Source organism: Dendroctonus ponderosae, unplaced genomic scaffold (genome assembly GCF_020466585.1).
Source record: "Dendroctonus ponderosae isolate FM_Combo_2020 unplaced genomic scaffold, Dpon_F_20191213v2 Dpon_F_20191213_1, whole genome shotgun sequence".
NCBI classification, from domain to species: Eukaryota; Metazoa; Arthropoda; class Insecta; order Coleoptera; family Curculionidae; genus Dendroctonus; species Dendroctonus ponderosae.
In genome coordinates this window covers 29671662-29683667 of record NW_026017110.1, presented here as the reverse complement: position 1 = coordinate 29683667, position 12006 = coordinate 29671662, and the positions used below count along the sequence as shown (strand labels likewise).

General features: G+C 35.6%; 1 protein-coding gene and 1 long non-coding RNA gene across 5 annotated transcripts in view; one reads left to right on the top strand and one right to left on the bottom strand.

The window, feature by feature from the left end:
• Positions 1-6723, top strand: part of LOC109540843 — a 145900-nt gene extending 139177 nt beyond the window's left edge. For 3 of the 4 annotated variants that reach the window (XM_048670059.1, XM_048670064.1, XM_019909335.2), the window contains 3 exons: positions 2115-2363; positions 2423-2503; positions 3820-6723. In XM_048670059.1, coding sequence (XP_048526016.1) covers positions 2115-2363; positions 2423-2503; positions 3820-4096 — 607 coding nt within the window. In that variant the 3' untranslated portion in view covers positions 4097-6723. The remainder of the gene's footprint in view (positions 1-2114; positions 2364-2422; positions 2504-3819) is intronic. The other variant, XM_048670066.1, reaches the window with a different exon arrangement.
• Positions 6724-8175: 1452 nt separating this feature from the next.
• On the bottom strand, positions 8176-10029 carry LOC125505595. The gene is made up of 2 exons (XR_007282260.1): positions 9046-10029; positions 8176-8787 (listed from the first exon to the last, which is right to left on the bottom strand). It is a non-coding gene; the product is annotated as an uncharacterized LOC125505595 (long non-coding RNA).
• Positions 10030-12006: the final 1977 nt, after the last annotated feature.

Sequence of the window (12006 nt, the reverse complement as noted above, 5' to 3'; positions counted from 1 at the left end):
TTGTTATCGTGTAAATACATACTCTTAAAAACACATAATATTGCCTCAAAAATGTACAGACCGTATACAGTTAAAACACCCTTTGATTTAAAAACCCCCTGACAAGACTACAAAGGAGGCATTCCGTAGATAGTCCTTAGTATACGTTTTTGTACTGTAAATATATTTGGAGTCCTCGAGCTACTCGCCCAAAAAATTATTCCCTGCCTAAGTGTTCCTTCAAAGTTTGCGAAATACAGGGCTTTGCGTGCCGTTTCATTCAGGTATCTTGAAACATTTCGGATACAAAAACAGATTTTATTTAGTTTCTTACTAAGGTAATCAATATGGCAAGACCAGTCAAAAATTCATCAATATAAATCCCCAAAAACTTTGTGCTACTACCTACTGCAATTTGTAGCCCTTCAACAACAATGTTGTCTGGTTTCTGATTTTAATTTAATTTGGTTCTAAACAGTAATGTATTTGTTTTTTCTTTATTTAAGCATAACACATTTTTTCCAAACCATCTTTCTGCCGATGTAAACAAAGTAGTGGCATTTCCCACGAGTTTAGGGATTGTTTTTCCTCCTACTAGCAGTTTTGTATCATCTGCATACTCCGTTAGCGTTAGAGTTGTTCAACCTTCCGGAATCGTGTTCGTTTCCATATTTTCGTTTGTAACTTTTTAAAGGCTGGGAATTCCTGATGAAACTCAATTAGTAAAAGACAGTTTGTGAATCGCTCTTTCAAAAAGGCTCCATTAATGTTTAACGTATTTTCAACAGTTTAAAGATTTGAGTTGTTCAACCTTCGGGAATCGTGTTCGTTTCCATATTTTCGTTCGTAACTTTTTAAAGGCTGGGAATTCCTGATAAAACTCAATTAGTAAAAGACAGTTTGTGAGGCGCTCTTTCAAAAAGGCTCCTTTAATGTTTAACGTATTTTTAACAGTTTTAGAGATTTGAGCTGTTCAACCTTCGGCAATCGTGTTCGTTTAAATATTTTGGCTTCAAACTTTTTAAATGATAGGAATTGCTGACGAAATTCATTTAGTAAAAGACAGTCTGTGAGGCGCTCTTTCAAAAAGGCTTCATTAATGTTTAACGTATTTGCAACAGTTTTCGAAATTTGAGCTGTGCAACCTTCGGCAGTCGCGTTAGTTTTCGTGTTTTGGCTTCAAACTTTTTAAAGGTTACGCATTCCTAATGACACTCGATTATTAAAAGACAGCTTGTGGGGCGCTCTTTCAAAAAGGCCCTATCAATTTTTAAATTATTTTCAACAGTTTTCGAAATTTGAGCTGTGCATCCTTCGGCAATCGCGTTAGTTTTCATATTTTGACTTCGAACTTTTTAAAGGCTAGGAATTCCTGATGAAACTATGAAACTTTAAAAATAACTCCTGATGAAACCTGCTGATAACCCGTAGTGGAAGATGACGGAAGATATTAAAATATTTTCGCTAAAACAGGGTTTCCAAAAATTCGTGGCACGTTAAACTTATACGGCTTTGTACATAAGAGAAATTTTGAATTTTTCTAAAATTTGTGTTGAAATATTTCGGAAAATTGCTTTATTCTTGTTTTCATGTCTTGAGCTGGTTTTCAACCTCTTTCTAAAGTTCCGCCGTAACATCACCCTATAGGAAAAAGTGAATTGGTGTCATATCCGGTTGTTTAGATAGCCATTCACTTGCACCAACGCGTCCAATACAACCATTTCTCTTCCAATCTACTACATACTTTTGCCACCGAGTTACTCAAAAGCGTGAGATTTCAGATATTGAAAATTTTGCATTTTTTTGAAAACCCCCAGATAAATGGTCCTAAAGGAAAGGTGCAATTTTACGTATTAAAAGTCAAACTTTTCAAACGTTAAGCGCCTAAATGTAGTAAACTATTAGCGCAAATCCAATAAACCTTGTATCAAAAATATCCTCATTGCTTGATTGTGCCACCCTTGTTATTCCATGTTTCAACGAAGTAACTACAAGGTTTTACTAAGTTCTTCCATCTTCAACATTGCGGACTGCGATACAAAAAAGCAAAAATAAAATTTTCCAAATTGGCCTTTAGCATCGTCTCTCGATTAGTTGCTTTAGAGTTTTTAGGCATTTTTTAAAATAATTTTCAGCGAACGACCGTTTTTTCATGGTAGATACTACCCATACTCGCACAACAGAGCCCTGAAATTCGACCCAGGCCAAATGCTGCTTCCAAGACAAAACAAGCAGCTGTTGGACTACGAATACGGACTGATGGGCAACCAGGGACCGGGCGTGGATTGTTGTCCATCCGTGATCGAAATGGTGGAACCAGAAGGAGGAAAGAACGACCAGGACATTTACGTGGAATTGTACAAGAGCGATAACTACCGGCAACGGTTAGAGCTGATCTATATTCGGTTAAATCTGTAGCATCTAAGGTTTGATTTGGTTACAGGTTCTTCGAGGTTTCTTGCCATAAGGATGTCCTGAACAAACCTTGTCGCTTCATGGACAAGAAAATACACCAATCTTCAAAGTAAGTTGCCCAAGTACACAAAAAACATCCAGACTTCAGACAAACGTCAGATATGGCAACAATGCCAAAAAAATGAGTGCAATTTCTTTAATTCCGTGATTGTTTTCAACCTGGTTGATCATTAGGAATGAATGATCAAAAATTGGTGCGACTCAAAAAACCATAACTTAGATTTTTGTTATTTCTCAAACAAAACAAAGCACAAACCGAAAGGATCTATTAGAACACGTACAAAATTGCACAGGTTGTCCCATTTTAGACACCAAAACTTGAACTTTTTTGCTCGCTTAAGAGAACAGCAAATTGTCACTTCTCGAAACGACCCTATATTTTCTTAGTTAAAAGAGATACAGAAAAATGTTTTTGTACGACTTTGTTCATAACGATTGTTGAATAATCTGCGATTTCTCCCGACGACCAAATACATTAAAAAGTTCTAGAAACTGAAACGAAATACGGGGTTCAAATTATGACTAAAAAACTGCATTCATCGCAAAAGTTCGAAAGCTCCTCCGCTTCTTTTCGGTGCACTCTTGACTTCTTTTTACAACGGATTTTAACGCATTCATGATCTGTATGGATTTCATTTCTGCAAAATGCGTATGAATTCTTTGATTTTTTGAAATTTTATTCTTTAATGTTGATTAATTTTTAAATTAAAATTATATTTTTAAACATTTTCGCATATAAACCGTATATTTTATTTAATCACTCTACTTTCTTATCAGTTTTTTCTGTTCTTTAAGTAGTTACTTCTGACCCAAGTTTTGTTTTTGATTTTAAGTTTACCAATGTTTAGAATTATGTTTTTAATAAAGGAAATCATTATATATCACCACTATTTCTACTATCATCACATTAAAAAAAAAATTTGAAAGTAACCTGTGTCTTTTGGAACCGCATTTTGAGATCTATTACCAAGTTAAAACTGGAACGTTGTAACAAGTTACAAAAAATAACCGTTTATAACACCTCTACCTGGAACTGATATTTTTTGAAATTGATATTTGACTTTTTGTATGAAACATTTCTTTCAATCTAAGAAAATATAGAGCCATTTTGAAATGGCCAATTTTTTTTTCTCTTGAATCTTTTAAACGAGAGAAAATTTTTAAATTTTGATTTTTTTGAAAAACAGTACTGGTTTTTGCGCACTGTTTTGCGTGTCGCAAATGGCACGCGCTGTACTGGTTGCAGCTCTAGAAAACAAGCCACTTGCGTAAAAACGATTTTGACGAACTGGATATCAATATCAATCTTGTACATAGACGATAGTTGATTATGAAGAGGCGCTGATGAATTTGATGGATTTCCAGGTGTGTGCAGCAGCACACGTTCACGTATGCCCTGGTGAAAGACACTCCAGACCATCGAAACAAGAATCTGCCAACGTTTCCTGGCGCCGATGCAGGAAACAAAACCTACACCTTGGATTACATCAGTGTTCGGAGTGGATGCAGTTGTATGGTGACGCCTAACAATACTCGAAGAAACCAGAAAAAACATAAAGATAAAGTTCACAAAAAGAAGCATGCAGCAACGAAAAATGTGCCAGTATTTCCTGAGACTGCAATTGATAGGAGTAAGAGGTAAATCGATGCCGTCCACGATGATTTTGCAGAGTGAAACTTGTTCAATTCCAACCAATTTCAACAAGGTTTACAAATTCGACTCTCGGAATCATCCATCGTGGCTATGCGGGTAGAATTTTTAATTCTAAATACCAAAGTGATTTTTCGCGCTTTAAGTGTACAAAATAGTTCGCATGTGTAATGCGATTATCCTTATACGTTTGGGATATTTGGGGCTCTGTTTCGCCGATTATTTTGTATTTAGCTCGTAGCTGTAACTAATTAAGGCAGACTGCAAAGAAACTCTCGTTGAAAACTTTAATATTGAACATTCCATTTTTTTTTGTATAGTGCGAATATTTTTGTGAGGCTGACTTGAATGAGTCCCAGTGTTAAAAACGCGCTATAGTTCTGACTGAACGTTTATCACTGATTTCTAGTCCCATAGCAACATAGAATAGACGTTGAATGTACTTTGTTTTGACACTTTGCATGTTTGTACAAAAGTTTTTTTTTAATTTTAATTTGTTGGTTTTTCATTATCAGAATGAACTATGCGAATATTGAGAACCCGGGAAGTTTGCTTGAGCAGAAACAATCTGGCCCAATAAAATTCTGCAATTAAACTGGTAGTTAAAAGTTTTGTAACAAAAAGTGCATATGATTTTTTTATGGCCTAAAACAACTAATTGCATTTAATCTTGTTTTTTTTTCACCCTTTTCTCAGTCGTTTTATTATGCCGCGCGCTCTTGCCGCTCAATAGTCGTGATTTCCAAACAGTTTGCTTTTGTGACGTAAACAGAGAAATTTGTTAGTCGTTATACATCATCCAGTGTATAGAAAGTTTGATTTTGCAACGTAAAAATTTATTTTTTAAAGTTCGTTAAGTCGTTCAGTTAATTTTATTTTCTCAGATACAAGTCTACAGGGTGATTTAATTTCAGTAGATTGTAGAGACGCATTTTTAAGTCAAACTACTCTCACTAGCGTAGCCATCAAAATATTTAGTGGATCCAACCGAAATACATCACAAAATTGCATAAAAAATCTATTTATTCGAATTTTCAAAAAATGTTCATTAGTTCTGGGCATAATTTTGCACTAATTTTCATGGCTTTCTAGTTCGCATATCCCACTGTTTGCTTGTCTTAGGATTGTTAATTTATCGATCACCTAATCAGCCTTTGCTTAATAAATTGGCTAAAAAGATTTCAAATCAAAACTAAAAATAAAATAAAAATTATGAAATGACATTCAGAATAAGCAATTTGAATAAAACCGAATTATGCAAACACATCTAAGAAACGTTCTTTTACCTACTATGCATTTTCTTTTCTTGAGTAATCACGATCGATTAACAATTTTCAGGAAAATAGTTAGTTACGACTTTTTCAGTCAACTTCTTGGTCTCGGTTATAGCTTGAAAGAGGCACATTTGTGGCTCACCGTTTTATTGTGAAACTTTGAACCCTGTATACACTTGAAAAATGTACTTTGCTAATTTTAACAAACCTTCGATACTTTTGAGACTCAGGAAAACTTCTTCGGGGGTTTAACACTGTAATGACAAAACATTATGTAATATTTGCTAAGCTTAAATTGAAAATAGTAGATCTAAATAGTTAGTTTTAAGATGCATTTTACTGATATACAGTATTATTTTTCCATGTTGATCACGTGAATTAAGTCAATTTCCTAATGCTTTAGACACACTTAGACGAAAACAAAGTATGTTGGACTATACGCGCTCTATTAATCACGTCAATTATTTCCCTGGATCAGTTGATCCACAAAACTATCTCGAATATTTATTAGGTGCTTAATAAACGATCGAAAATCCATTGAATGTGTTGACTCTATGTTAAGATTGAACTTCTATGGGATTTTTGAATGGTATTTGCACTAAGCTGTTGATAACCATGTCCGAACTTAGACTGATTAATTGTTAATAAGTATTGCCATATAAATTAGTAAAAGTATTCAAACTCCCGCTTTCTGAAACTTAATGAAGTTGAATATGTTTATAAACTAATATTAATAGAATTTATCGGTATGATAACGCTACTTTTTAGCTTAGGTTTGAGCAGTTACCGTAATCTAGGTGTGCAAGTTTACGTATTATTAAGTAATGCACTAAACATACTAATGGATTTCACTGTAGTTAAAAAGTATATACTCTTGAATACAAATTAGGTTCAAATGCAATGCTGCTCTTATATTTCTCGCTCTAATACAAGAATGTAGATATTTGACTTTGTAAATATTACGCTTTGCCTAGTGGAATATTCTTGCAACTTGTTAAACGCAACCTTGCTAAATATTCATTTTTTCAAAAAACTACGATTTTTCCTTCACGCAATGTAGATAAGTATATTTCAACCTGTACGTATCCTTTTCCGACTTATTTATTTTCTACGCTCTTTTAGAGATAAGTATGTGTTAAAAGTATTATTTATTTTTGTATAAATGTGGTTAATAAGATTGATTTTAACTTTGTTTAACGTCTACTCGTTTTAAATTTTTATACTCACTTTGACACTCACTATCTCTCTCTATTTAATCTAATAGCAATTGAAAATAAATATATTTAAATGTGAAAAACCCCTCCTATATATGAACGTTGCACCAGTAAAGTGTAACAAATAAAATGTTCTTTGTTTTATTGGAAGCTTTGATTGTTTGGGTAAAGAATTGTCCAAAAAAGGTTTTTTGTTGAACGCAAAATTACCAGTTCACGAGTATCCGATGATAATATGAGGTTAAAAGTGCTGAGGTCCGGTAAATCCGGACAATCGTATCGGCCCCGATAAGAAACATGTGTATTAGAGGTTTGTAAAAGTGTTTAGATCATTTACCGATTATTTTTATATGCTGCTAATTCTGGACGGAAGTGAAACTGGGAAGACTTGAAGTTGAGTCAAGTATTAATTGAATAAGAGTATTACATTTCTACCGTTCTATCAATTCTACACATTTGACTAGAAAACCTTAATTTTTAACATCCAACGGCGCTGACTCAAACATCGATGTTTGTAAATAATTGAAAACTGATGTTGTGAAGTGAGGTTATGCAGTGAAGATGCGCAGTTCTGTTCAGAATTCAATGTGTTGAAAGAATGACACCAATCACCCTAAATAGAGTTTTAGTGAAAGCCGGAAGTTTTGGGGAAAAAAGGTGAAATTTTACAATTTTTCTGAGTAAATTATAAACGACGATCAGAAGTTTTTTAATTATTAGGCTTTAACGATGAAAATTTACATTTTTATGGTGTTAATAAATCGAACATTTTTTCGTCGTTTTTAGAAGCAAAAATTTGCAATTTGCCAGGAGAAAGGATCATTGCTCTATTAATATTAAGTTTGCAAAATATGTGTTTCTCAAACTACAGGGAGATCATAATATTCTTTCAGATCAACATACTTTTAAACTAAAAATGTAACTCTAGTTTTAAATGACACACCGTACATTGGCGGTTTGTTTGTTCAGGATAAGAAAACCTTCTGTGTTTGCTAAATAGTTTATTCACTTTTCTGTTCTAGGTTACCGGACAATTTTTTTTAACTTTATTTGCCTATTTCTGTTATTCACGATTTATTATATTTTGTTGTTCTTGTGTTTCAAGGATTCATTTCCATTAAATATTCTTAAATTACTGTCACATTAATGTTATATTGTTGTTTTAAGTATCTCGTCTCAAATTTAGCTCGGCCATTATTTAGAAAAGACGAATTTTCTTGTTAATTATAACAGGTAGGTATAGAAACTATTTAGCCAAAATAAAATATTGTCCTATTCTGAATAAATAACACTAACAATATACGGAGAGTGCGATTTATAAAACGTGAGATTTTTTAGATTAAAAATACTTTAAACTGAATGAATATTGTCAGCGCCCTGTAGTTTCATAGACAAGTATTTTATAAACCAGAGATTAATATAGTATTAGGCCTTCCTGCAGCCAAATTTAAAAAATTTATGTTAAAACGAGGGCCAATTTTTCGATTTATCAACACCATGAAGCACTTTGTAAAATCAGGTAGCATTCATAGTTTTTGCGAAGGGCGAAAAGTGCCGTTTTTCGAACGAAGACGACGTTTGACAGTCAATCGTCAGAGCGGTGAAAAATCGTGGAGTGGAGCCTATAATATGTAAATGGATCCAAAACATGCTGAGTTGCAGAACGGTTACTGTCCCACAGGGGGTAGTTTTGTCGCCTCTGCTGTGGAGCCTGGTGGTGGACCGGCTCCTGTCGTCTCTTGAAGGGAAAGGTTTCTACGCACTGGGATATGCGGATGATATCTCCATTGTTGTACAGGGAAGGTTTGGAGACACTGTATCATCATTGATGCAGCAGGCGCTAAACATCACCGAACAATGGTGTAACACGGAAGGGCTGAAAATTAGCCCACCCAAGACATCTATTATCGCTTTCACAAGGAACATATCTTAGAGCCCTAAGACAAATGTCTATATATGGGAACAAAATACACATGTCTGACACTGTTAAATATCTTGGAGTAACCCTGGATAAGAAGCTGTTGCTTAAAGAACATGTGGAACAGAAAACAAACAAGGCGATCAGGGCTTCATGAACCTGCAAACGCACTTTTGAAAAAACATGGGGAATTTCACCGAAGATGGTGTACTGGACGTACGTCACCATTGTGAAACCCATAATCACATATTCCGCCGTCATATGGTGGCATAGAACCTCTTTGTGCGATTGTTTGATTTTCGGTTAGTGGACTGTAAACACTTTTTTTTGAATTAATATATTTAATCACTCAAACTCAGATTTTACACGTATTTTTTAATGGTGGTCAGTTGTCGGCACGGCGACATGTGTTAGACTATATCTAATGTTCGACTTCTTTGCTTTGACTCTAGCTTTAGACTCTTTTTGGTTCTTTTTAATTTATTGCACTAGGGGGTCGGTCACTGTGGTTCAATCGTTCAAACGGAACAGAACCAAAATCAGCACATATCCACATTCCCTGAACAAAGTTCAGAGGCTGGCGTGTCTGGGAATAACTGGAGCGATGTCAACGAGACCGACGGCCGCTATGGAGACACTCCTGGGGCTGGAGCCGTTGCATATATCCATTGAAGCTGAGGCCCTAAGAAGCGCTTACCGTATGGGTGACGATGCGATGTAAGCGACGGATTTGGGACACAGTGCGATGTTCAGAAAATGGAAGACAGTCGAACCTATAGGATCAAAAGCTGATCGAATCAAAACTCTAAGCATCTCGGTACCTTTTAGAACATATGTTCTAAATGAGGGGCGAGATGGTGGAGAGACTCTATCAGCCATCACAGGGGACTCCGTATGGTACACGGAGGGCATAAAAACAGCGTCGGACACAGGGGCTGGTATAGTCGAAAGAGGAAGAACTGGGGAAAGGATCACCTTAACCCTGGGTACAACTACGACAGCTTTCCAAGCAAGCATCCTAGCAATAACAAATTGCGCCCGGAAAATCAAGGAAAGAGCCTACACACGTAAGCACATTATTACCATCGTAACCGGAGATGAAGCCACAATAAAGGCATTAGAATCGTACACAATCAGGTTACAATGTGTGCTAGATTGTGTAAAAGAACGTACAACCCTGGCCGGGAGCTGAAACAGAGTAAAACTCACTTGGGCAACTGGTACGAACAGGAACAAAGAAAACGAGATTACTGCGGAACTTGCTAAGGCAGGGACCGAGAAACCACTGACCATCCAAAAACCTGCTTGTGTTATATCTCATGCCCAAGTTAGGGTGGCAGTTGCGCGGTGGATCTTGGAACAACACAGAAAGTACTGGGAGGAGATACCGCGACTCCATACCGCAAAGCAGTTGGTGGGACCTCCACAACCAGTACGTCAAAATGAACTGCTAGGTCTCAGCAGGGAAAAAATAAGGAGGATAGTGGCCTTTTTAACAGTACACACCCCCTGCAAAAAACACCTCTTCAGGATGGGACTTCAGGGGGGTCAACCGACCTGCAGGGGTTGCAAATTAGAGGACAAACATCACTCAAAAGAGAAAATCGGCTGCTTTAAGTGAGGAGACACTCACTTGATTAGGAAATTTTTGAGAATTTCCAGTATATTTTCAGTTACTAAAGGGATGCGATTGGCCGTTGGTATAGATTTTTAATAAAAATAAAGGCCGTTTTAAGAAAAATGTGAAGGAAAAACAAAAAATCTGCCAAGAATATCACACGAAAGAGAAAATTTGTGACTTTAAATGAGGAAATTCCCACGCGAATAGGAAATTTCTGGGAGTTTTCAGGATATTTTCAGACATCAAATCGAAGCGATTGGTTGTTGGACAACACGGATTTTCCAAAAATTCGTCAATAAAAAGCCGCTGAACTGAAAGCGAAAATCGGCTCTTTTAACTGAGGAGAAACCCACTTAAAACCAAATTTCTGAGTCTAGTATTTTTTCAGTTACTAAGACGAGGCGATTGGCCGTTGAAAAACACAAATTTTTGAATTTTTTTTTAATATCACTTGAAAGAGAAAATGCGCTGCTTTCTGGGAGTTTCCAGGGTTTTGTGAGTTACGAAGTTGAGGCGATTGGCTGTTTGTAAACATGGAATTTTCAAAAATTTGTTAAGGAAAACGAAAAATCCCCAAGACTGTCCATAATACCTGTCGATCAAGAAAGTTCGCAGCTTTAAGTGAGGAAAATTCACTTTTACAGGCAATTTCTGGAGGTTTGCAGGATTTTTCAGTTACTAAGGCGAGTCGATGGTCCATGGAAAACACAAGTTTTCAAAAACTCGTCAATGAAAAGCTCAAAATTCTTAAATGCAGCCCATAACATCAATCGAAAGCGAAAGTCTGCTGCTTCAAATGAGGAAAAAGTCACTTTAATTGGCAATTTCTGGATCTTTTCAGTTACTGAGGCGGATGAACTCGGTTGCTTCATCGAAACATGGCTCTTACATATAGGAACAGGTTCACAGCGATTTTCGTTAAAATCCAATTTCTCAATACTTCAAAACACATAATTTTTTGAAGAAGTTTAACTACAAGAGCAGAGGAGCCCGCCATTTTTTCTTAATGAACCTGAGGTCATATGATCAGTGATTTGAGCCAAAGAATGTCGCAGTGCTATTTGGGACACCGTGTATAAAAAACAATTAAATTTAACATAAGAGTTTAAAAATAAATAAATTGAAATATAGAATGTTTAATTAGGAAAAAAGTGGTTGTCTGCTGTACCCCACTTTGGGAACGCCTTCTGCATACTTTAATGTGAATATTTTAAAATATGCGAATTTACTTCTAGAATTACTTTGCTCTATCGATGGGACATACTGTACATATTGGTTGATATTATAATAAGCAAAACAATGTAAATTTAAGGCAAATTCGCAAGAAATTCGTTATTTCAGCTTGTTCATCACATTAAAATTCGGCTATAAACATTTTGCTCTACGCAGCTTTTAAGCTCATTTCAAAATCTTATGAAATTGATTATTTATTAACATAGTTAAATCCTGCAAAAGACTACCTATTAGGAACATAACTTAGGCGTCGAATATTCTGGACAACAAGGTGAACTGTAGAAAATCAACAATGCAACGATCAAACTTTGCATCATCTGGCACTATAAAGATCAAGAATAATTTAAATAAAAGTCGTTGTTTGTCGCTTATGTGTGCTCACACAAAAATGCAAGATTTATGGAAATTCCAAAGGCACACTTACAACCAATTGTACTTAGTAGATACCATTCCAAGCTTGAGATGGCTCTGTGTGCCATGATGCAAGAAATTAGAGATGAGCTAAACCTGATTTTAAAATTACTGTTATAACTGTTCAAATAACATTTAAACAATGGGTACAGTTATTGCCCTAGTTTACGTCTCAATGCTAAATTCCTAAAACGGTACGCCCTTGTTAAGGATTCCCGTTAAGGTCCCAA